Source organism: Daktulosphaira vitifoliae, unplaced genomic scaffold (assembly GCF_025091365.1).
Source record: "Daktulosphaira vitifoliae isolate Bord-2020 unplaced genomic scaffold, ASM2509136v1 Scaffold_1, whole genome shotgun sequence".
NCBI lineage: Eukaryota > Metazoa > Arthropoda > Insecta > Hemiptera > Phylloxeridae > Daktulosphaira > Daktulosphaira vitifoliae.
Genome location: NW_026099572.1, coordinates 66,073,290 through 66,100,904, shown reverse-complemented (window position 1 = coordinate 66,100,904; position 27,615 = coordinate 66,073,290). Strand labels below are relative to the sequence as shown.

General features: G+C 25.2%; 2 protein-coding genes across 5 annotated transcripts; one reads left to right on the top strand and one right to left on the bottom strand.

Annotated features, from left to right (window-relative positions):
- Positions 1-843: 843 nt before the first annotated feature.
- Positions 844-15,319, bottom strand: LOC126896432 (uncharacterized). The gene is made up of 8 exons (XM_050669220.1): positions 15,063-15,319; positions 5,508-5,596; positions 4,897-5,033; positions 4,613-4,755; positions 3,950-4,181; positions 1,488-1,812; positions 1,173-1,426; positions 844-1,080 (listed from the first exon to the last, which is right to left on the bottom strand). Exons 2-8 carry the CDS (start codon positions 5,571-5,573, stop codon positions 957-959), a joined length of 1,281 nt encoding a protein of 426 aa, XP_050525177.1. The 5' UTR covers positions 5,574-5,596; positions 15,063-15,319; the 3' UTR covers positions 844-956.
- Positions 15,320-15,343: 24 nt separating this feature from the next.
- LOC126896424 (armadillo repeat-containing protein gudu-like) lies at positions 15,344-26,668 on the top strand. Of its 4 annotated transcripts, none has more exons than XM_050669197.1 (11): positions 15,344-15,934; positions 16,731-16,907; positions 17,432-17,578; positions 23,086-23,295; positions 23,369-23,617; positions 23,707-23,817; positions 23,880-24,104; positions 25,278-25,577; positions 25,645-25,833; positions 25,897-26,118; positions 26,540-26,668. In XM_050669197.1, exons 1-11 carry the CDS (start codon positions 15,827-15,829, stop codon positions 26,645-26,647), a joined length of 2,046 nt encoding a protein of 681 aa, XP_050525154.1. In that variant the 5' UTR covers positions 15,344-15,826; the 3' UTR covers positions 26,648-26,668. The 4 variants fall into 4 exon arrangements, with proteins under 4 accessions (XP_050525154.1, XP_050525152.1, XP_050525156.1 ...); XM_050669195.1 differs by having other exon boundaries at positions 26,537-26,668; XM_050669199.1 differs by having other exon boundaries at positions 15,345-15,934; positions 25,897-26,129.
- Positions 26,669-27,615: the final 947 nt, after the last annotated feature.

Genomic DNA, 27,615 nt, shown 5'->3' with positions numbered 1-27,615 from the left:
AATCACTGTCAGATATCATCTATACTTGTCCCATCTATGCCTCGTCCACACTGTGCCTCGACCCCACTGTGCTACCGTTTTTTTAAATATAATTACGCACTCTGAAGTTGAAAAAAAAATGATAAAGATCGTAATATTTCAAATTATATTTGTTATTAATATTTCCATTTACCCCAAAACCAAATTTCCATTTACCCCAACTGATTTTTATTTTGTATTTTACAAAAAAAATATAATTAAACTAATTAATAATGATATTAAACTAGTTTTAGGGCCGTATAGTAAATAAGTAAATATGAAATGACAATTTAGTTCAAACTATACTGTTCTACTTATATTTTTGATGAAGATGCCCTTTTCAAAAGCCGTTGAGCAGAAAATATAATCTAAAAAAATCATAAACACTTTTTCGAGTGATAACAATTTACATATCCTCAAATTTTCCATATTTTTATCATTGCACACTATTATACCTTATGTGTACTGTGGTTATAATGATACCGAATTCTATAATCATTAATAATTTATTTTAAATAATATTTTTTTCCTTTTGCCCCAATTTCCATTTACCCAACTTGACCCTATAAAGTATTTAAAATTAAGTATTTTGTCTCCAATACAAAAAGGAAAGAGGCATTGGATGTTTTAAATTATCCAGTACAGATTTGTGATATATATAAGATGATACATATCTTCACACTGTATATTATACATGTGAGCATCACATTTATTAAGTAATATTTCCTGTTAATTAAAATGATTATTATTTAATTTTTTTTTTTTATAATGACATTTTCAATATATATTAAATTATTCTCTACAATGTTGGACAAAAAAAACAGGTTATGAAATATAAATTATTTTAATTACACAAATAAATTTATTTAGGTAGTTAATATTCCAGCATAAAATTAAATAAAATAACATTAATATATAACAAAAATTTACAGTAAAAACTATATAGGCACAGGTCCAGATATAAATAATTTGCTGTTTCCACTTATACTGGCCATAGTTACATATCTCTGAGTGGCGTCCATTGGAAGATATGTATCATCGAATTCAACTTTTTCTTCAGATCTAGATTATATTAAAATAAAAGAAATATATTTATAGTATGTAAATGTATAATAAAGAAATTTTCTTATAATCTACTGTCGTACACAACATACTTAGGTTGTCTTGGAGGTAAAGGTGGAGGAATTTCATCTTGCGAAGGACTCTTATTGATAAGCAATATTTCTGTATAGTCCTCGTCTTCACTATTTTCTTTGATATCAGCGTAATCATCATCCGCAATATTTTGAAGATGTTTTCCTAGTTGATTTTGATCAAGATATCGTAAGTCTTGCATAGAATTTGGCTCACTAATTCCAGGCGTAGTTAAAAGTAGTCCGACACTTGTTAAAAGAAAATGAGAAGAACTCTGAAAAAAATTTGTGTATAAAAAAATTATGTCAAATAATGTTTAATGAAAATTTAATCACTTTATTCTTCAAAGTATTTTGAGGTAATAATAATAAATGTTGTTGTGAACCACTGGAAGATCTCAATGAAGGATGCTGTGAAAGAAAAGATTGTAAGTCGCCTTCACTTCTACTCATTCTTCTAGTTTCTAGCAGACAACGAGGTGGTGTAACTGCCGGAGAATATTCCGATGACTCGTTCAATCTTATTTTCTCTCTAGGGGTAGGTGGTAACGGCGTAGTAGCGATTTTTGGCAGAGGCCGAGGACACGAGGATAAATCCAAGTGAAGTTTATCAGCCTCCATACAAAATATTTCTAAATCACCTTCGCCAGCTTTGAATTTACTAAAAAATAATCATATTTTAAACATTAGAGCTAGGTGGCTTTGACTCTGCATAACCCTACTCCTAAACAGATTTTATACGATAAATTGAAAATAATTTATGTGCTATCGCCGTATCAAACTAATTACTTATTACTAATTAATTAAATACACATGTTTATTTAATCTATGGTACAGGTATATTTACACAGCAGCAAAATCGACCTTTGCTACTCTTAACTATGGTCTCATAAGCGTAGGTGGTTAAACTGTTTAGAGGGTTAAATTTAATTTTTCCCCTTCCAAAAAATTATTTTTGTATAGTAATTCATTTAATTTTTTTAATTTCTGGAAGTTTAAGTCACCCTCGCAACCTCAGTATAGGGAAAAGTAGAAAAAGCTGCATATGGTATGATATTATAGATTTGAAGAAAGCGTATGATAGAGTATAGAAAGAAGTTTTAAAGTGGGTATTAATGAGAAAAGGAATGCCGAAAAGGTACATTAATACAATAGAGTGTATATATGATGACACTTGTACCAGGGTAAAAAGTGTGGGTAGAAGATTTTAGGGTAAGAGTAGAAGTGCACCAAGGTTCTGCTATAAGCCCTTACTTGTTAATAGGAGAAAATAGGGAGGAAATTAATCAATGGCTAGAGATGTGGAGAAAAAGGATTAAGAATAAGCATGAGTAAGATATAGTATATAGAGTACGAGACAAAGGAGAACATGAGGTAGATGAAATGAGATCAGTGACAATAAACGAGAACGTTGTAGGAGAGGCGGAAAGTTTTAAATATTTAGGATCAGTTTTGCAAAAGAACGGTGATGTTGACGAGGATGTAAGACACAAGATAAGTGCAGGTGGGTGTAGTGGAGAGAAGGGTCTGGTGTATTATTCGATAAAAGAATTCTAATGAGAATGAAAGGTAAGTTCTTTAAGACTGTAGTGAGACCAGCTATGATGTATGGTTCAGAACAAGGTTAGGTTCGGTTGACAATAGAATAGAGTAGAGAGTCAGTGCAGCAGATATGAGAATGCTTAGAATGGAGTAACTAAAGAATGTAGAATAAGGTACGAAGCTATAAGATAGAGGAGTATAGGTGTAGCGTCAATCGTGGATAAGATGAGAGAAAACAGACTTAGATGGTCATTTTATAAGGAGAGAGGAATCGGAAGCTATAAGTACAATTATAGAAATTAATGTTGAAGGAAGATGAGGTAGAAGGAAACGAAAAAAAAGATGGAGAGATGCTATTGAATGCGATATGAGGACGACTGATGTGTGCGTAGATGATGAGGAAATCGTGTCAAGTGGAAGTTTAGGATAAGGATGGCCGACCCCAAGTAGTAGGAATAAAGGCTAAATAAAAGAAGAAGAAATATAAATATAACATTTCAATGGAAAACATAAAATTCAAATTTATATCTTCTCACAAGAATGGTATCTTGATCGTTTTTAACCAAAAAATATTTTGACAAAACAAAATTAATTTAATAATATTCAAAGGAATTTCAAATGATATTCCAATTTTTCAATTTTTGGGTACGTTATAATGATAAATAAAATGAAGTTTAATAATTTTCGTGTATCATCCTGCTGTACAGTATAATTAGTAACTTCATTCTATAAAAATATATAATAAAATAGTCAGAGGTATTTTATTTAATTTAAAATAACGTTCAAAGTAATATATTAGAAGATTTTGCCAACTAGTTACTTTTTATTTGACATTAAAATTTTTACTAATTTCGATTAATTATTTTACAATTATTTAATTAATTTATTGTTAAGTATTATAATTATAAATTAATAAGTCAGTTAATCAATTACATTTTTTAAAGGTTCAAGTAGATAATATACTAATTTAATATAATATAATGAATTTTTGATTATTATAAACATGAATATTTCATAGGTTTTAGTTAAATTACTTTAACCTTATATCTAAAGTATAGGACATAACTCGTAAACTCATTATATTTCTAAGAAAAAACAAACACGTCATGGTATGAATTGTTATTCAGTACTACTACATTAAGCTGCCGAAAAGATTAAAGCACACATATAGTCCTCTATAATTATTGTTTATAAAGATTGTTGTTCCAAACTAATTTCCTTATAATGAACGTACTATATATTTATACTTTTATTACCTGTTCGTGCGTATCGTGCATATTCTATGTAAATCTTCTGAAGTGGCAGGAAGGGGCAAATAGCTACATTGCATTTGAGTCCAATGGAGAGTTGCCTTAATTTTACCAGAATGAGGGTCCGACACTAAAATTTCATCAGTTTTTACACTTAATCTACCATATAGACCATTGAGATTAGCTGATTTGGAATGCTCGTTATCGATTACAGAAATATCGTATTCATTTTTTTCTTCTAAAAATTTAATCATAATATTAAAGACACATATTATTTCTTATTATACAGGTTGATTAATTTATCGTTGATAATTAAATTGGTCAAATTGGCAGTCAAAGGTAAATTAATCATTCTATAGAACCATCATCAAACAATTATTATTTAAGGAAACATGTCCTAACTTCAAAAAGGAAAACACGTGATCAGTATTAATTACTTTATAAAGTAAGTTTTATACTTGACCACCTTTCCTATAAAAGTAAAAATAAAATAGATATCAGTGAATATAGAAAAGTCTTATAAAGATCTTGTAGTAAAAGAACAGTTCAAAGAGCATTTTATTTTAGCTCTATTTTTAACGAGCTCATCGATATTTTAATAACAACTAAACAACCGTTTAGTAACAAGTAACACATAGTAACTGTAAAAAATTATACTGTACACCATACTTAAAGTATTTGGAGGTTGCAACATATCTCTAATTATTTTCATCCATTTTTGTGATTCAGTTTCAGATTTTGATGCTAAAAAGACTAATGGATATTGATTTTTTTCTTTTGTATAAAAAATTCCAAACCCATATGCTTTAGTCCTAAACAATTTAGTGATTAAAATTAATTATAATTTTAGTGTAAAACTTATTTAAAAAGTACCTTAAAAGACTAAAAATTTAAATATAAAAACAAATAGTCTATAATAATAATAACTATTTTCAATGGTGTTAATTATATACCTGGATTTTATTCTGTAAACTACAGCGTTATTTGGAACGGCAAAACATGAAAAAATAGTTGTTTTATTGTTTCCTATATTTATAATTACACGGTTTTCATCTTTGTATGTGATCTCACACCATTGATACTTCCATGCCTAATAAAATAAAATTGTATCACGTATAAACCTTGTTGATTTAAATTATTTACATTAATACACCTATTTTAAACTAGTTAAAATAAGGCAAAGTGTGTTAATTCAAATTAATTTAATAAATAATATTAGAAATGAAAACATTCTACATTTTTATGAGATAGTTGAAAATTTATTTCAACAACCGGGATTAAATAGTACAATAAAAAAAAATCAATAAAATTTAGCTTATAGCAACAATTTTATAGTACTAAGCTTTTTTCTCTATAAAATAACCAATGGATATTAATTGATAAATTCTGTTATTTTTTCAAAACTTACCACAAAAATTAATTTGATAAAGAATAATAAAGACGAAATTAAATGAATATATTTATATAAATTTCAAATCAAAATATTTAGTAAAATATAGACAATAAATTAAATGAATAACAATGACAAATTTTAAGTTTAAATGAATACATTTTATTAGTTTACCTTCCAAATACCAAATTTCCTCCCTTTCGATGGAACTTTGATATCAATCATTCCACTATTTTCCATGTTTAATTTTTGTACACTATAAACTAAAATAAATAAATTGAATTATTGAAAATTTTAATAAAAGAAATGATTGTTTAAAGTCGGCCAAAGAAGAATTTATTAAGCATATTAATTATTTAATGGTAAGAATAGATTATTTTAGAATACTAAAAAACTTCACTTAAAACATTCGTATGTTAAACAAATTTATGAATTGATTGTTAACTGAAAAATTAACAATAACTGATAAATTTTGTACTTAGACCATAAATTTATAAATTTAAAGTGAAATTAATTAAAAGCATTAAAAATAAATTTATTTAAAGAAATTTATTTATACTGGAATATTGGAGAGTAGTCAACTTTCCGTTGCAACGATAGGTTTTTAATAATTGTAAATTAAATTAGACGTATTAAATTTAGGACCAATTATAATATTAAATTTATAAATGAACTGAAACTTATGTTTCTTTTGAAAGCTTTTCAAAAAAAAACATTCAGTGTGATCAATGTATACAATTTGTATAGTTAGAGATACAGATATTTAGAATTGTAACTTTAATATAATGTGATACTATCACAAAATTGTTAACCTTGTCACTTAAATAAAATCTCTTCATGTGTGTTCTATAATGTATTTTAAACGGTATAATCCTCAAAAAATTTTTTTTCAATGAAGTATCCCTAAAAATAATTGTGTTTTATATGACAATTTTTAAATTTTATATAAAAATATTCATGTGTTATTTATATTTTTAGGAAATTAATGAAATTCATGATTTGTCATTTTCGAATGCCAAAGATTACTTCGTACTGAAAAATATGATATATTAAGAACTACAAGTATAAAATATTTACTTTCTTAATCTTAACTCATTTTTGATACGAAAACTTATTGTAAACCCAGGGTCAATTAAAAAAAAGCAAAAAGGAAGGACACATTCGTATGGTGTATTACTTGTTTGAAATTACTATGAATTTAGATCTTAAATTGATAGATGAGTTAATAATTTAAAAAGAAAAATGAATTTATTTTCAGAAGTAATTAGTCTTTTGAAACTTGTTAAATTGATATTGATATTTATCTTCCTACTTTTTGTTGTTTTGAAACACAATTAAAATTTTTTTTAAGTAATTACTTATTTTCCTCGGGCGTGTATTTACTAACGTAATATGTATATAAATAAAAATGCATTTTGTTATTATAAATTCAATGTTAAAATATTTATTTCTAAAGGAATTCTCCCTAATTAAGCTTAGTGAATGATTAAAAAAACACTCATACCTAGTAATTAACTATTGGTACTAACTATATATAGTCTTGGGTTATTTTATTTAAAGAAGGATAGTAAATTACTGCTCAGTAGTCAAAATTCTTTTGTATTTTTCAACAGATAATCTAGTTTTATTTTTTAAGATGTAGAACGAACATTTTCGAATATAATTTGTTTTGAAATACTAGTTCTATGTGCCATTTATATCCTCCAAATTCATAGCTAGACGATAAAATAAAATGACGTAATCAACATTTACTGAGTGATGTAATTGAATCAAGAATAATAAAATATAAGCATTAGCTCGTAAACTAAGCGTTGTGATTATTAATATTTACAATTTTAAATTGTCATAGGAAACTTATAACTCCTAAAATAATATTTTTATCTTTTAACAATCACATTTCTTTTATTGGAATTTATTTTAATCCTTGAACATTTGAATAATTTGATTTCTTTTAATAGTATATCAAGGACTCAAACAATAGATTCATTAGTTATTTTAAATTACTATTAGGTGTGGATTATGTTCAATAGCAATTTGTAAACTGGTATCGCTCAATATTTATCATGTTATAAAACAATTGTTTTTGCAACTAACGAATGTTTAATTAATGTCATGTGGGTAAAATTTTTATCAACACTATTTTAATTTAATTAATTTTAAAATTTATAATTTTAAATCACAGTGTATGATTTTTCATTTTTTTAAATGAATTTCTTACACAAAAGTTGACCTTAAATATTTTATTTACCCTCACACTTAAATTTAATATAGTATAATATTAATTAAATAACGATAAAAATAGGCTAAATTTGGAAAGAAATTTAAGGGGTAGAAATATTTCTCCTTCTCAAAATTTCCAAAAGTTTGCAGAAACTGGTTGAGCTGTTTAAGTATAGTAAATATTTAAAATAACAGTGACTTAATGAACAATAATTAATAAGACAACTTGTACCCATAGATATTCAAAATGGTGACAAAACTACAATGTTGCTTTTCTTTATCATGTCGTTTTCTGAGTATAATACAAAAACCTTGTGCGGTCCTGAATAATTACACCATTAATTCTTAAAGTTAAACTGTGAGAATAATTAAATTTAGTGATAAACAAAGAGGTACTTTAAAATTACAAGTAATTGTAACATGAAATTTGCCAGTCTTTTAAAAAAATTATTTTCATAAGGATTAAAAATATATACACCTAATTTAGTAACTAAGTACTACGTTTGGAAATCCCCAATACCAATAAGATATTTAAATAAACATTATTTTCGGTAAGCTTAATCGTATTTAATTCATCTTACAATTAGATAAAACTAGTCTTTAATTTTGACGTATAGGGATTTATTTTATTTATGTGTAGTACAAATTTCAGGCTGCAAGTTATAACCCACACCAACAAATTTTTATGACTGTAATGTATAATAATTTGTAATCAACAATAATGTGATGTATTCTTTTAATAATATCAACAGGAAAAAATGTTAGAAAAATAACGTATTCGCCAAAGCTCTTGAGTTATAGAAAATTTTTTTTAGATCTCAGTCAACATTTTGAAATTTCCGATGTTAAAGAATTAAAGTTTTCAATGTCAACCTAACTAAAAGTTATTTTTTAATTTCGTATATAATCTACAACATAATATAAACTATGACATTTAAAAACTAATTTTATTTCGTGAATTAATAATATAACTTATAAAGCATATGAGCTGATAAACAATCAGTGAAGACAGTCAATAACGAATGAACATATCAACTGATTTACAGTTTTTTATTAAGCCTTTGAAAGTTGAACAAATTGTTTAGAAGATGTATTACTATATTTGTACATGCAATTTTTCATACTAAATTGTATGATTTACTATTGTGCTGGTATAAATTGTATAAATACTTATTGTGGACAGGGGAATGTAAACCGCTTAACTCTTGATGAGGTACTGTCAACAATTAACAAGGTCGGACAAAATGAAACTGCTCATACGATTATAATATATAGTTGTAATACAGATTTTCTGTGTAATATGTATAAATATATCATTAAAATAAAACAATTTGTGTGTACGAATTATTATACTAAATTACCCTCGCATTTTTTTCGGCAATTACATTTTTATACATTTTATTAAGGAGATTGGCACATCAAATTGATCTTAAATACGTATTTACATAGAGTATATGGTTTTGGTAATTATAACTGGTGTCTTATAAAAAATATTTCAGTTTTCACTAATTTATTAGTATTATTAGTACAAAGTACTGAAAATACAAAATACTTCATAGAAATAACTGAAAATCGGCTAAGATGCACTTCGTAAATTTTATTACTGTTTGACGTGTACACACATTAAATATTTTAACCTTGAACTGTTCATTCCCCCTCCCCCCAAATCAAGGTCTAAAAATTGAAGTTATACATGTAAGGAAAATTATAAATGAAGAAATTGTTTAAATGTACAAAGATAAAATAATGATTTTTTTTCTGTGGCGAAATGATACGAAGGATTTTCTTCACTTTACTAGTTTCCTATATACAATAGCCAATTAATTTTCTATTGGTGAAATAACATTATTTTACGACACAAGAAAAGAAAAATTGATTTTATGTAAATTCTCAAAAGTATCAAAGATCTATAAGGATTTATGTATTATAACGTGATGTAAACAAAACAGTAATTAAAGCTATGATGTCACATTAGTACTCACAACAAGCATGTTGATTATCATAATATTGTAAAAACTAAAACATTATATGCGTGACTAATCATTTAAAACATCCGTTAATTATGTAGGAGATATAATAACTATTGTTGACTACAGAACTACAATCACAAAACTAATTCGGTGTTTATTTGTGTTTGTCACCTTTAAGGCATATAGCCGAACCAAAAAATGTACACTGTATAGGAAGTTATCAAAGCCCTTTTTATTATTCTATTTGCTGTAATATCGTTCAAATACTGTATTTATTGTTAAATTATTATTATTATATATATTTTTAATATTATATGGATTATAATTAAAAATATAAACTTAAAGATCTTTTTTAAATTATTTATTTTGAAAGATATCTATTTAATAATATTCAAAAAATGGTACTCCATTTCTCTTAAAATAATAATTATGTTAACAAAAATTTTAGTTTTATATATATATATCTCAATTTATTGATATTCATCTCGATTAATTACTTTTTTAATTCATCTCTTATGACTATAAGGGTGTTAACTTTTTTTAAATGATAACATACATTTGACCTGCTTATAAAATAAAAAATTATCTAATTAAGATATTGACTGGTGTCATACGAAATTTATATATATATATATATATATATTGACTGGTTGAAAACTTTTGGACTAGTACTTCGAATGTTCTTAATATTTTTATACCTTAACGGAAGAAGATGTACGGGCAAGAAATGTCTAATTATAAATATTATCATACCCGTGCTACATCTCCAGTGAATATTTTAAAATGATTGTAACTTCGAAATAACAGTTTAAAAGTTGTCATCGACCAGTATTTTATGAGAATTTAAGTTCTGAGTGATAAATCAATCACTCTATATACTGAGTGACATTTAACTGTATAAATTATTTTTTGTCATTTGCCAAGGCCAAAGTATTTCAATTTAGTGTTTTTATATACATATATCAATCATTAATACAATAATAAATTTCAACCGTAACTCTCAGTCAAAATTATTATAATTTAAAAATTACAATACAAAACATAAAACACCTTCATACTTCACAAAATATTTTTTTATATTTTTGTTTTTATAAAAAATTAACCTTGTTATGGTGTTGGCTATAAGGAAAAAATTTCTTAAATTCAAATGACTATGAGATCCTGAATTTCTATCTAAATATTGAATAGTGCACCAGTCCATATACTAACTTTTATTTCACTAAAATATTGATTCTACAAATATAATTTTGGAAAAAAATTCACATTATCTTTTAAAAACTTTAGACAACTTATTTTGAATCATATGACTAAAAAGGATATTAACAGAATTTTTGTTTTTTGTATTAGTTGATTTTATTTTTTTTTTTATTTTGAAATTCCTTTAAGTAAAATTTAAAATAAAAAATTTAATTTTATCAAAACTACAATATTAAATGTTTTTTAAACTGTAATTTTTTAATGTCATGTAAAATTAAATAAAGCATGTGCTGCAATTATTTTAAAGGATATCGTTCAATGAACTCGTGATTTATAATATAAACATATGGTTTTATTGAAATACTATGACAATTTTTCAGTTTATTGATAATTATCATAGTTTAAAATACTTATCAATATTAATATTGAATTACTAATAATTTTTTTTGTATTGGCAATACAATACATTTCTCATTGATATATTGATACCTATATAGATTTCTCATTCTATAACAGTTTTAAAGGTAATTCTATTTTTTTAGTTGATTACCAAGTGTATTTGTTTCGGATGGTAAAGTTTAACTACTTACTAAATAAAATTTTACAGCAATTTTCTTTTTCTTGAGAGCTCAATATTAAAAAAAATTAATTAAAATAATGTAAACGTTAGTTTAACATTTTAAAATTCAATTAATTTATTTAAGTTTAAATTATGTAATTAATTTTGGAGGTCTGATAAAAAAAATGTCACAAATTGTTCTGTATACGTTAGCTTTATATCTTAATCCGATTCTTCTAATCTTACTATATAATAAAATATTTTAAAAATTTGCAAATACTGTAAAAATTACTTTTTCAACAATTTTTTTATTAATGAAAGAATAGAACATTTTTTTAGCGTTCTTCTAGCGTTTAAAATGATCAGACTTTTTAAAAGAAAAACGCTCATTGCGTTTAGCGTTTATAAATTTAATACCTGTTATTATTACCAGGCTAGCCTATAATCAATCAGAGATACCCAAAATATTTGGTGGAAATCAGTTGATTTTTAACCGAGTTATAAGCTTTTTTTTTTTAAGTCCACGTCCAAAGTTTTTATTAGGATACGTTTTTATATCAGCGTATTGCAATATATTATGTATATTTTATATTATAATTATAAAATTATCTTTTTCATACCTGCTGTGCTAAATAATTAACATTCTATTATTATTTAATATATTTGTGCATACACCGATGTTCCTTAATATTTTTGTAGCAATATTATTATTATATATTTTTTTTCAAGTAGATATTTAATTAAAAAATATTGGCGAAGCCTAGCCACAAAAAAATGACTTTATTTTTGTAATGAACACACATTTATAGCTTCAAACAATGTACAAAACATTTTTTATTTTTGTTTCTTTCATTAAAATTACATTTAATATTGCTTATAATGGGTTATGAGAAATATTTGACTATTTCATGAAAAACTGTTTTATGGTTAATATGACTTCTTATCCGTCGAAGATAAAAATACAGTACAATGTAGTGAAATTTTCAAAATATCTGCTTTATAATTTTAACGAAAAATCTTTAATTTTTTAGTTTATTCATTAATGTAGTTCTATGTCTGAATTATTTGTTGTCATGAAGTTTTCACATAAATCGTGTAGTGATTAAAGTGGGAAAACTAAAAAAGGGAACAATAGTTCCTCAAAAAAGTGGAACGTTTTCGAGTCAAACCGAATTGTTTCCCCTTAAAGGCTAAAAATGATATTCGTCATAAGCAAATATACTTTAGCTTGTAAAAAAAATTTATCTCAATAAAGTAATGGATTAGTTCCTACTTATAATTTTTGTTTTTCATTAAAAATCAATTAGAAATGAATATTATACAAAACATCACAAAGTCAGTATCAACATTTTAATATTATATGAAAATAAATGGAAAACTGTATTTTTAAATTTTAAATATTATATTATAACAGAAACAAGTTGAGAAAATAATATTGACAGTTACCAATTTAGGTAGGTATCTACGCATAAAAATATGAAATAACAACTATTATAATATAATTTTTTAAGTATTCAACAAATTAAAATATATCAACAATGATAGTAGGTTCTATTCATATAACAAATATAAAAGTACATTTAATTTTTATTTTTATCACTTTGCAACCCTTAATATAATTTAGTTCTATTTGTAGTCATAAATTAATTACATTTTCTTTTAAACTTATATTAAAAAAATAATTAATTAACATTTCGAATAATCCAAAAACAAATAAATAACAATTATTACGTCATAGTTGACTGTACTCTATGTACTTATATTATCACAGTCATATTGTCATATTCTTATAATTTCATAATTTAAGTTCTTCTGCAATTCATTTTTTTTAACAATTTTAACCATTCGAAATAAATATTTTATATTAACGCATTTCACTCTTCAACGCTCAAAATTAAAACTTCCCCCAGTATTTTGGATTCTACTTAAAGGAGACACTAGATTATACTCCAAATAAAAAGGGGCACTCCGTCCTCATCCGCCTATCATCATTTTAACTACCGAGATAATGCAGAGTAAAGATTTTTTGTAAAGATCACCAACTTAATAAAATTATTAATTTTTTTCAAGTAAATGAAAATTTAAAAAATAATTATAACACAAATTTTGTTATTGAAATAACCGCATCTAAATTTCAATACATTGGAATTCAATACGTATTAGCAATGTTTAAACGTATAATCCACGTGTGGATAAGTATAGTTGATATCTGACAGTGATTTAAATCGCAATCATAAGAAACACTTTGATGAAAATCTGTAGATATTGTTTAATTGTAAGAAATTGATGGATTATTCCAAAAGCAAAAAGGTTTTTTGACTTATAAATATAATATATGTAAAATAAAGGGTCAGATTTTCAGAAAAATTATGTCAAATAAAAGGGAAATACGTAAAATGTTTATATAAAAAAATTATTTTGGTACGTTAATCTTTAAAAAAGTTATGGTAGCTTTAAGTATCAAAATAACATAACAATAAAAGGTGATTTTTTTAAACGAAAATTACATATTATGTTCAACTTCAACGGCCATTTGCACATTAAAGATAGATCGACAGGATAACATTTTTTTTATTTATAGTACGTAATATAAGATTTCATTTAACATATAATTAAAAGATATATTTCCGGATCATTTTCACAGGTTAAGTTGAAAAAGTTCTACTTTTTACTCGAATATTTCAAGATTTGAACTTACTCTATATAAAGGAATCAGGTCTGATTTAACAAAAAAGTACGTTGGATGAAAGAAGATTATATAAAGTATTTATAAAAAAAATGGTGTATATTCATTTATTTATTATAAAAGTTATAACAATTTAAAATTGAAAATCTAAAATAAAAAATTTTAACACAAAAATAGCTTGTTTTTTAAGTACGGAAGCTATTTACACATAGAAGATAAGTCGTCAGGATAATTTTTTTTTTATTCATAGTACATAATATAAGCTTTAATTTAACATATTTTTAAAAGATGCAGTATTTCCGGAACATTAAAAAATCTCAAGTTGAAAAAGTTAAATTTTTGTTCAAAAATTACTATTTAGAATCCTCCCTTGTAGGCAGACTAATTGTCAGATTTAAAAAGAAAGGAAAGTACATTAAATATTTATTAAATGTAAACATTTAATAAATGTTCAAAGTTTTGTAGTATTTCCGAAACATTTTCAAAAATTAAGCTGAAAAGCTTAACTTAAGTAGCATAATATCGAATCTCCCAGTGGACAGGTTAAGGGTCGGATTTTCAAAAAGTAATTATTATATCTTAAGAAAGGAATTATCTGCGGTACTTAAAAAAAAATGTTTTGATTCATTCATTTTTAAAAAAGTTATGATTGTTTTAAATAAAAAAAAGTATTAAAAATTTCTTAATTTATAAATTTTAAAAATAGTAATTTTTTGGGGATTTTCACGATTTACGAGGAATGAGGGAAATTTTTTGATTTTATGAAATATAATGTTGATTAATATCTTTAACTATTTGTGATATTTTGTCGTATTGTTAAAAAAATCGATTCATTGAGAGCTGAAAAAAGTAGTGATAGAGAAAAATTTTTTTTTTATTTTGTGAACTTGGTGAAAATATAAAAAAGCTAACAATAATTTATTATAGAAATATACGCGAAATTCTATGATTATTATACGAATTATCAAATAAGGTTGCACTTATTATAATATAATTAATGAATAATTAACTACTTCTTTTTGAAGTTGGTTTCTTATTTCATTTGTAAACCTATTTAAAAAAATGTTTAAGTTGATAAAATACAATATTATTTTTACCTGTAAATTAATTAAGCGTTATGTTAGTTCATTAAAGCCAATGAAAAAGAGCTACAATAAAACGCACAAACGAGCACATATTAATTTGAATTAACTCTATAACACTGTCCAATAACTTAAAAATAACAAGTTATAATATCTTTGAAATGATCCACTTAAATATACAACTACACGAACTCAACTATCGCGTTCAACGTACACTATCCAACAATCAGGTGTTGCACAGGTATAACTATTAACTGATCTAAAATAGCAGTCGATGGCTTACAGTGTTTGTTCGTATGCCATTAATTTAGTGTGATCGACATTGTGACGAAATAACCGCGCTGCTTAGTGTCTGATCATACTGGTCAGGAAGTGTAATGAAATAACAGATTATACACCTAAATAATATGTTATATGATATCGTTGTATAATTATAAATCAAACATCATTAATAATCAATCATCAATTTTTAATGTTAATATAACATAATTCTTTTACTGATACTAATCTACACAATTAAGTTATAATGTAAACTTAAAAACTTCTTTATTAGAAATAACAGAATTACATAATCTTAAATTTAAGTAAGGTCAATGACGATAAATGATATCAACAGCATGTTTGATCAATATTTATTTATTTATATAACATGAACGGGTGAATCGCCCTTTTTATAAACAATATTTTCGCTGATTTCAACTCTTAATCTTTCGTATGATTCATCTAGTTATAATTTTATTGTGTAAAATAATATATAATTCTAAGTTTTAAATATTAAAATGAAAAATTCAAGAAAAAATTTTAATAGTCCAAAAAATCAAAAATGTATTGAAAGTCATTGTCCAGACGAAAAAAATGGTTCCCCGATTGTTAACATTCTAACAGAAGTAAGTTGATATTATTCATGTTTTGAATTTATATATATATTGTAAATACTTCATATACACAATATTATAATTACCAATTAAAATGAAATTTACAAAATGAAGAATTCAACACACAAATTAGAAGTTATTAATTTTTGTTATAAGATAATCAAAATAAGAATTGTTACACTATCGCTTTTTGTTATGGGAAAAATAAACATATTTATATAAAAATACTTCAAATTAATTTTTTGTTTTTAAATTATAACGATCATTTTTAACAATTTGTTGTATGATTTTAAAAACCTTGTATTTACAAAAAATTTAAATTTTGATAAAATATATTAACATTTTAAATTTAGAAAATATCAATTAATTTAGATAACACGAAATGCATATTTCGTTTTTTTCACATAAAAAGTTTGACATGCCAAACTACGCAATACTATTTCTCAACCCTTAGTAAAAATATTTAAATTTTGTCAAAATATACTAATGATAAATGTTATTTTTGAGAAATAAGTCTATTACAAGGACAATCCAAGAGATAATCATTGGAGGGCGTTGAAGAAATTTTGCTAACTAGAAAACCTTAATGACTAAAAAATAAATTGTTATTTTCAACAAAATTTTTTCAATTTATGAATATGTTCCTAAATTGTTCATATATTTTTCCAAATAAGTTTTTTCAATTTATTCGTAATACTTGAGGGGGAGAGAAATTATTAGGTATATTAGGTAAAATTCTAATTTCCTCGTATTCCTTATACATCGTTTGATAGAGCAAATGTTTAACTTTTTTTATTGGAATTCACAGGTGAACTCTAATACTATAAACTCATTCATGGTAAAAGAACCTATAGCATCAGATGATAGTTCAAGTTATAGCATGACACTCAGTGAATTTGAAGAAGATCGATGGCACAATCCAACATCTTTAACCAATGAGACAACTGACGTAGAGAATATTCAGCGATTAATTAAATATATACGAGTAAATGCATATCTATACATAATTAATTATATAGGCGAAATCGTGCAACGAGTATTTTTTTATGAAAACCTTTTTGATTCATTTTTAAAAATGTGAATAGTTTTAAGTAAAGAAAATTAAAAAAATTGTCCAATTCTAAAATTTAAAATAAAATTATAATTTTTTTGAGGACATAGATAAATAGAGGAATTTTTTCAAATTTTTTAAGTTTACCTCTTCAACTAGATATGATTTGTGATCATTCAACGTATCGTTGAAAAAATGGGCCCAGTAGGAGCTCAAAAGAAGTAGCATCAGACCTAAAAATAAAATAATAGTAAAATTAATACTTAATCAGCTTCGAAGTTAAAATATTGAAATCATCTTTCTCTTAAAAATGATGAAATGTTGAATTACGTGCTTAAACCATAATTTATCACCTAATTAATTCACAAGATAGTAAATTGTACTACATTATACTAATAAGTATAATTATAATTAATTAAAAATCATTTTATATTTTACCTAATAGTACTTCCTTACAGGTAGGCAACCAAACTGCCACGGCGATAGCACTGGCAGCTCTAGGGGACTATGATCTAGGTGATGAAACTATTCAAAGTATTGTAATTTCATTTGGAGGAACTGATCTATTAATCAATTTATTAGAAACGGATCACAATGAATGTCGGGTAAATGTTCAAATGATGTTATAATAACTAAAAATTTTCGTAAAATTACAACATAATAGAATTTTGCATCATCAAAAAATGAACACAAATATTGACGAAGCAACTGAATACACACACACTAACTTACGTATACAAAAATTCAGTTTACTTTATCATGTGATGACAAATTTTTTTATTATATGGTAGCTTATAACAATAATTTGTTATAAGCACCAAGAGGATTTTATACATTTCGTTTTGATCTATTATTCTTTAAAATAACTAAGGTGATTCTTTTGAAATTTTCAAGATTTATAATAATTAGAGTTATTTATTATACAAATAATAATCGTTCAAATAAACTTAAATATATTTCCTCCTGTACTAATAATTTTATCTCGCCAATATTTTTTCTAGTCTTAAATAATTTTTTTAACACTTATTTTTACTTCAAGTTATGATTGTACATCAAAAAAAAAAAAAAAATACGCATATTTTTAAATATATATTAACAGTTTTTTTCAATCTACAGTTTTCCATCAGCTGAATAACTCAATATAATGCAAATATTATCTGTAATGTTAGGTGTTGTATTGGATATTATTATCTTTATTCCGGATGGATTTATGATTATAATATTATTATTGAATATTACTTTTATAATTTTTAATTAATTTTTATATTAATAATTTTATTTAGTTATTTAATTATATAAATAAGTATATTTTTCTTGACTTTTGTTTCATTTGTTACAAATAAAGGGATGTTAAAAATATACTAAAATTCTATAGTAAAAAGTATGGTCAAAATATTCATGAAACATAAATTTATTTAAAAAAATACATATATTGCAAATTAAAGTTGATTGCATTAATTTATGAAATTCTTTGAGTATTATTGAATGATAAAGAGTCTCTCTCTATGGTTTCAATCCGTAGATTGGTTTGCAGCCATCTTCCAGTCTTCCCTCTTATCCGCCTTCCTTTTCATTTCCACATATGAGTCACATCCTTGGTCCTTTATTATCTGTTGAATGAATTCCAATCTTGGTCTACCCCTACGGTTCTTTCCTTCTACTGTTCCTTCTATTATCAATTTCAACAATCCTTCATGTCTCATTACATGACCTATCCATTCGTTGCGTCTTCTGACTATGTTATTCCATAGTAACTTTCCATCTGATATTCTTTCCAGTACTTCTACATTGGTTACTCTGTCCATCCAACTTATCCTTAGCATCCTTCTATAGCACCACATTTCAAACGCCTCAAGTCTTTTTTTTTCTTCCATTGCTATTGTCCAGGTTTCACACCCGTACAGAGCAATGCTCCATACATACGTCTTTAATAGGTTTTTTCTTATTTTTAGACTCATGCTTCTTGATGTAAATATAGTTTTCTTTTTGTTAAAGGCTATTTTAGCTTGACAGATACGTTTTATAATTTCACTTCTGTTTCTTCCATCCTTGCTGATTGCGCTTCCCAGGTATGTAAATTCATCTACTTGTTCTATTGATTGGTTTCGTATTTTTATCTGTATTCTTGTATTATTTTCCCTTTCACATACCATTACTTTTGTTTTCTTCACATTTATTCTCATTTCCAACTCTTTTTCGAATGTTTTATCCATAGCTTTAATTAGTTGAGCCAGATCTTTCTCGCATTCAGCAATTAAAGCTATGTCATCGGCAAAGCGTAACATACTTATTTTTTGACCGTTAATCTTTATCCCTAGATTGGCATTTTCCTTTATCATATCTATTGCTTCTTGAATATATGCGTTGAATATAATTGGGGATAATGTACAACCTTGTCTAACTCCTCTGTTTATTTTTACTTCTTCTTCCTCATCTTGGATCCTTATAACTGCGGATTCATCCTTGTATAGGTTATACAGAAGTTTCCTATCTGTGTATTTTAACCCCAATCTTTTCATCATGTTAAACATTATCTTCCAATTTACGTTATCAAATACTTTTTCGATATCCACAAAAGCTATAAATGTTTGTTTGTCTTTCCTAATCCTTTTTTGAATGATTATCCTTAACGCCTATGATAAAGAGTAATATAATAAAATTTATTATTATAAATTGAATGACTTAATCATAAAATCTACGAAGAGTGTTAATTTTCTTTTATATAAAATAGAATTTATAAACAAAGAAATTGATCATTTTTTTTTTATTTTTAATTAAAACATTAAATCTATGTCTAAACAAAACACTAAACTAAAATAAAACATATTTATTTTTAAAGACAGAGAGATTTGCAGAATTATTTTCTCAGTTAAAGAAAGATAATAATGTACTTTACTGACAATGTTTCTTACCTTTATTGTCGATATATAATTTAATAATTTTAATAAAAGAAAGTTAGTAACTGTAATACAAGTATTATAATATTTTTGAAATTTATAAAATATAAATAAAAACTAAATAAAATGAAATTTTGATGGAATAAAAAATTAAAATTAATAATAATTTGAAAAAAACAATTAACTTTTACCTATAAATGTTTTTTAATACTATAAATTCTGATAATATTTTTATTTATTTTTTTTAATTTTAAATTGTGAAACAACATTTTGTTTGTTATTCCTATGGTTTGCGAATTAAAGAACAATTTTTTACCAACAATAAGGAATGAAATTATTGGTTAAGGATTTTTAATATTTTCGTGAAAGTTTTCAGATGTTTGGATGTTAAAATTGACTATAATATGATATCCAAGTTAAATGAATTATCTGCAAATACAGTAACTCTAAAAAAATGTAAGCCAGAAATTCTTCATTTTTCAAAGGCATAGTTTGAGTAAAATATTTCCCAACTCTCAATATATATTAAGGTGTCTTAAACGATTTATTTTTAGAGGGTTCTAAAATGGCTCTAGTTAAAAATTAATTAGTTATTATTATTATTATTATTATTTTTTGTGTAGGTATCATAGGTATCATTTTAAATATTAACTTTTACATTTTTGTTATATTAATTCAAAAGGCGGTCTTAAAATGCTTCCCTAGTCAAAAAGTAACTTAAAAATTAATTTATTTTTCTTATTATATTACTACATTTTTATAATATATTTTAAGTAATAAAAACATTTAAAAAAAAAATGTAATAGTGTATTCATTAATAATATTACAATAATTAATTTTTTATTTAGGATCCTCTTTAAACCTGCTTCCCAAAAATCTCAAAGGTTCTAATCCCTGCATTAGCAAAAACTCTTGGGAAAATAAGTTTATCTAAACTACGACTCTCAAAGTGAAGAAGTGCCCACTCACATACTTATGAAGAATACTTTATTTCAGATAATTAATTTAACTCGGACATGACATCATTGTTAATCATGATGATCTAATCCAATCATCTGAAAATTGATCAGAAAATATTAAAAAATTTTAAACAAACATTTCATTGTTTATTGTTAATAAAAAATCGTCCTAAAATTCACAAAACACGGAAACGACTAACTAAATGTCGTTTTATCACTTAAATAAAAAAAACCATTATCAGAACTCGATCATATAATATTAAAAAACATATATCGGTATGCTCAACGAATAAGGTAACGACTTACTTTTTCTCACTTCTTAACAGGATATCGAAATAAAAATTACTCTCTGACTACACGCTATATGTTTATCAATTTTCTTAGTAGTTTAATCCAAATGATTAATATTATAATGAAAGTTATTATAAGAAGAGTAAAACCTAAATTCAAATACCTTATAATCTCAAAATTAATTTTTTTGAGTTAGTGTCATTTTTGTTGCGCATAGAGATATGAAAATTTTTTCAAATTAATATCAATTTCGTTTTCCAAGTAAAAATTTTCTTACTTAATTACATACAGATTTTACTCACTGAATCTAATTGAAAAAATAAATTTTGGAGATATTACTGCATAATATAATAGAACAAGGAAAAAAACGCTTTTCTGGAAAAATTACTTAGCGTGCTTGGATTTTCAAAATTTTTTTTTTCAATGAAAGTACTCGGTTATTATACTCCGGAAAAATTATTGGCGAAGGTCGGAAAATTTTTACCGATCGCCCGCGAGCGTTTTACGATTTAAGATTTGAAATTTTCATCATACCCGCCTAATAACAATCCTGATATATGACAAAAAAATCCGTTCATTATTCACCGTTTTACAAGCTTTTTTTTTTTTTTTTTAGTCCATGCGCATGGTTTTAGTATGCGCATTGATTCATTTCTTCTCATACGTTTATTATGAATCTTAATTATATGGTGTAATATAAATTTTTATTAGGACACTATTTTGCATTTGCACATAGCACTATATTTTATCGAGGAATATTATATATTATATATAAATTTCAAGACGGTTATAATTATATAAGTTTGTACATTCATTATCAGAACAGTACATTATTAATAATCTTTTTTTTCTCATGTATGATGTATGAGTCTATGAGTTTATTGATTAAATTGGGATTCATCTATTCATCTATGACAACTATGCTGTCCAACGTTAAATCGCAGTTACCAATATTTTTATCAACATTTAATTTTTTACACAGTCCCACGTATAACCTGCTGAATTTGTTTGTAATTATTCTATAATATAAACACAATTATTATAATTAGAATATTAATAATTTGTGTGTATAACAGGGGTGTATTCAAGGGAGATATGGGCCCCGTTGAACCAGCGCTATCAATATTTTTTTAGGCAACTTCTAATAAATAAGGACCTATGTCCTTTCTTTTCAACATATCTTTGATTTTTAGCAAACAAAATTCTATAACATGTTTAACAAAGAAAAAAATATTAAATACCCTCCTAAAATAATTTTTGAATAGGCCTAAAGGGAATACCTCATTAACAAATGTCAACCTTATACCCAATACATTTTACTATATTCTCTTTTTGAATTTTCCTGATTTTAAAAATAACATTTTTAATATATTTTTGTTACACTGATTCTTATGTAATATTTTTTCTGCAAAACGCTTATCTTTAGTACAGTCTGGGTGGCGATGTAATAATTACACAATAACAAAAATACCTTAGATAATCTAAAATATGAGTTCATGGGTAAAAATTGAAGGATGCACTATATTTTTATTTTATTGATTAATTAAATATTGTCATGTATATATTATTATAGTAAATATAATTACATAATTCACATTACTTTACTTGTGAATATAACATAATATGAATTTGCAATCATTTATAACATCGTCATGTAACTAATTGATTTTGATTGAATACAATTCATTCAACTTTATTATATAAATGTAACATAATTACAATATTAATTAAAAGTAAAGCATATGTCATGAAGCATCAAAATATCATCATATAGACACAAATTTGTTTCGTACTACAACGAATTAAAATCAAAAATTTCATATTGCATATTTTTGTATACTTAGTTTTTTTTATTTTTCATCAAATTTTTGATAAGCAAAATTGTATTTTATGTTTTTCCTTTTTAACCTTTTTACTTATTTTTGTTTGAAATGTATAATTTTTTATTTGTGTTGTATTATTAAGCATGGTGCCTTAGCAATTCTTCATGAAATGTCATTTTTATTGGGTACTAGAAGAAATCTAACCAATTTGGGTGCCATTCCAATTTTAGTAAATTTATTATCAGATAGATCCTCCGATATTCAGATTTTAGCAGCAGAAACATTAGCAAATATCGCTATGATAAGAAAAGGTCGAAAGTTTATACGAAAAGCAGGTGGTATAAAATTAATGGTATGTTTGAAATAATAAATTATTGAAATTAAATATATAAAAAAGAATTTATAGTATAAATATATTTTTTTAGGTAAAATATATGGACGTACAAGATCATATTTTGAAAACAGATAATGACCTTTTACTTCCTGCACAACAAAAATCATTGACTTTATTGTGTAAGTGTTCACAAGCCATATGGTTTATTTCAAAGTCTGATAAAAATAAAGATGCAATGAGATATTCAGGTATCATACCAGTAATGGCAAAACTTTTAAATTCAATACACAAAAATGTGGTTAGCTCTATTATGGGAGTTATAGTTAACTGTGCAACTCAAGTAGGTTGATTTGATAAAGTTATTTTGGACACGTTTAATATTTACTAACGATTTTCATAAGAAATATACATTATTTTTTTTGTTTTTAGTCTGTTTTTCGAAATGCTATTAAAGAAGAAGGAATGTTAATTGATATACTTAAATTACTAAAAAGTCCAGATCCTTTAATGTTACAAAATGCAGCTGAAATAACACTTTATGTGAGTAAACTTGGCTTTTAAATCTAAATAATAAATTTTTAACACTCGAGATCCACTAATAGTGTGCTGAAGATCTTGAGAGCCGGAAGCTAATAAAAGAACAAGGAGGCTTAAATTCATTGGTGAATATTGTAAAAGTTGAATCACATAGATCAGATGTAAAATTAATGGAAGCTGCAACTGGCGCAATATGGAAGTGCTTAATGAATTCAGATAATGTTAAACGATTGGAAGATATTAATGGAATACATGTTTTAGTGAAGCTGCTAGATTCTGATAGCGAACAAGTTAGAAAATTAAACAGAAATTTTTAATGTCAAAAGCATAAGATTCTGTGTATTATGACTGAATGATGATATAGTATTACCCTTAAGTGAAAAATAAGTAACATCCCTTTTCTGAAATTTTTAAATTAGCTCTTTAAGTTAACTTAACATTTTAATGTCTATGTAGAGTTGCTTACACCTTTCATTATGTAACTTTAAAACTTTTACTACTATACGATGATATTTTTAAAAAATCGTTGAGTAATTATTTGTTAAAGTTTTTATAAATATCACCAGTTCGATTTTCCTAAATCTAATGTCTATTTGAATATTCAAGTATAACGACTACTGGCAATTAAAATATTGCCGTAGCAAAAAAGTTTAGTAAAGTATAATGTGGTTATAAAAACTTGTGAGAACATTTATAATATAAATATACAAAAAAAAATCATGTCAATATTATTAATTATAAATAGATATTGACCGAATAATTTCTCTGGGTCATCTTTATAACATCACAAATATATCACCCCTATTATACACTCAACAACTATTTAAGAAACCATAAAATGCACAGGTAATGAATCTTACACTATGACGTATGCATGACATTCAGTGTCACGCATTCCGAGTGTTCACATTGACAATTGATAACTGATTAAAATGTACAATAATCAACATACTAACTAATGAGGGATACGCCTTGATTATTGAGTTTTTATGTTAATAAAGAATATTATAGAAAGTAATAAGTGAAATGTAACATCAAACATTACAAATTGGAATGTAATCAAAAAATTAACTTAAACATGATATCTCAATATCATCACATAGATTTCTTTATAACTTTTAAAAACTTTTGAGTTCTATGCGAAGTCTTTTAATTTCAAAGTAATAACTATTAATCTTGCATAGTACAGTTTTTATGAACTTAAAATATTTAATATTACTCGACCAGGCATTTGACATATCAGGTATATTGCAGAGATATTAATAGGCTTTTTTTTTGTAACTTCACATCATTAAAAAATAACTCTGTGTAACCTCTATTTCATTGAATTATGCACATAGGGACTATACTAAAAAGAAAAACTAAAGCACACATGAATCTTAATTTTTGCCAATTTTACTATGAATTTGAATATATTAATTAAAAAATTATAACAAATAAATTAAATAAATATTTTATTTGAGGTTATAGCTAATACTGTGGCATCAATGGCAGAATGCACCAAAATTTGTCGAAATAAAGTAGCTCTAAGAGCAGCTGATGGATTGGTTCCTATGATTAAACTATTGCAGAACTCTAATCACGAACAACTTCTCATAAACGTATGTCGAGTGGTCAACAATTGTGCTACTGATCCACAGTGCATTGAACAGATAATTAACAACGACGGTATACGTTTGGTGTGGTCTATGATGAAGTTCGACTCTACAATGGTTCAATCCACTGCTGGTCACACATTAGTGACATTACTTAAAAATACTAAAGTATGTAGATTAAGATTTGTGTGCCCAATTAATTTTATTAATATGCCAATTATTATAAATGCTGAAGAATTCTAGCGATATCATGAGTTCATTAGTGACTGGATTAGTTATGTTAGTTGATCTATTAAAATCATGTGATACGGATGTTTTGGCAGCTACTTGTGCCGTTATTGGAATATTAGCTAAAGAATCTGAGAACTTAGCGATCCTCACTGATTATGATATTGTACAACGTCTCTCAACCTTAGTGTATACGGTACAATCAAACCGACTTAGAAGTAATTATAGATTATTTTATGATTCCATGATTATTTCATAGAACAATGCAGATCTCCAAGCTCATTTGTCACGAGCTATAGGTTCATGTTGTCTATTAAGTCGTAACTGCCATATATTTGGGAAACTCGATGTAGTACTGCCTATTTCCAAATATATTTATTCAACTTCTGAATTAGTGAAAGAAAACGTTACTTTTGCTTTATATGGTCTATCTGGAGATGCATCAAATTGTATAGCTATGGAATCATGCGGAGTCGTTCCAGTGAGTTTTTCGTTAGTATGATAAAAAAAACTATTTAATTAATAAAAAAATACAATTTATTTAACAAAAATAGTATTGTTCATATATAAAATTGAGTTTATTTTACTGAAAAGTTCTTTCATGATACGAATATTAATACAAGATTACAAGTTATTAGTTTTAAGTTTTATATGATGGAAAAAAGTTAAGAATATAACCAAAACTACATATTACACTTAAATAAATTTACTCCTTATATTTTTATGTTTAAGTGCACTATCTCAAAAAAAAAATTTTCTCTTTTAATTAGTATACTTATTATTTATTAAATTTTCTATATTATTACAAATCATCATTAAAAAAATTAGTCTTTCAAACGTAACGTAAAATTAAAAATTAAATAATTAATTAAAAGATAATAATTTTCTATTTTATAAAGCAGTTTTTAATGGAAACAATTTCATCAAAAGATCCTGATGTTCAAGAAGCTTCTGCTGGATGTTTAGCTAATATTCGAAAAATTGCTCTAAACATTAGAAATTATCAATAAATAAATATGATGCAACAAAAATGAATCGTTCTATTTAATTCTTACTTTGACCTATTCCTACTTTTAAGCATGTCTTTGCAGTATGCGTTTTTTTCGTTGATTTTTGAAAAAAAAAATAAAAATGAATTTTACAAAAATGAAAAAAAAATTTATGTGTACATCGAGTTCATATAATTTAACATAATTATACGACCTGAAATATTTTAATATAAATATAAATTATTTAATATAAGACCAGAATTATATGCATTTATTAATATCGTTTAAATTATTTATAAATGCATATAGTCCCCTGGTCCCTAATTATGTTAAAACCTGAGATGTATTTAAAAATGTTACGCTTAAACTATGAAAAAAACATTTCGAATAATAATGATTTGGAATCACTGTCAATTATCATCTATACTTTACTATGCGACGTCCACACGTGCTGCGATCCCACTATGCAACCGTTTTTAGCTTCGATGCGAAGCTGAGAAGGTATTAATTTTACCATAATGTATTTTTTTTTTCTTATGTCTGTTGCCACTTTTTCTCAGCTCTCACTAGACCGATTTCTTTCAACAATACGTCAAAAGATCACAAATAGTATCTAGTTGAAGACATTACCCTTAAAAATTAAAAAAATTTTGCCTCGTTCCCCGCAAATGGGGAAAATCTCTAAAGTAATTACAATTTTTAAAATGGGTAAATGTTGTCATTTTTTTCACTTTTTTTTCTTAAAACTTCCATAACTTAGTCAGAAATCAACAAATAAACATAACTTTTTATTATATTAAAACCTTAGATATTTTACTTTCATTTGATATCATTTTTTTGAAAATCTAACACTTAAACTGCTCACAGGGGTGGATTTAAAATAGCAACTTTTTTACAAAAATTAATTTTTTCAACTTAACTTTTGAAAATATTCCGGAAATATTGTGTCCTTTAAACATATACCAAATAAAAGTTTATGTCATGTACTA

Bases quoted from the DNA above. Each gene is read 5' to 3' on its own strand.
- LOC126896424 (XM_050669195.1), top strand. From the start codon at position 15,827: ATGAAAAATTCAAGAAAAAATTTTAATAGTCCAAAAAATCAAAAATGT. The intron at 15,935-16,730 runs GTAAGTTGATAT...TGGAATTCACAG, and splicing joins TTGTTAACATTCTAACAGAA to GTGAACTCTAATACTATAAA. The intron at 16,908-17,431 runs GTAAATGCATAT...ACTTCCTTACAG, and splicing joins GATTAATTAAATATATACGA to GTAGGCAACCAAACTGCCAC.
- LOC126896432 (XM_050669220.1), bottom strand. From the start codon at position 5,573: ATGGAAAATAGTGGAATGATTGATATCAAAGTTCCATCGAAAGGGAGG. The intron at 5,034-5,507 runs GTAAACTAATAA...TTATTTTATTAG, and splicing joins GGAAATTTGGTATTTGGAAG to GCATGGAAGTATCAATGGTG. The intron at 4,756-4,896 runs GTATATAATTAA...TAAATTGTTTAG, and splicing joins GTTTACAGAATAAAATCCAG to GACTAAAGCATATGGGTTTG.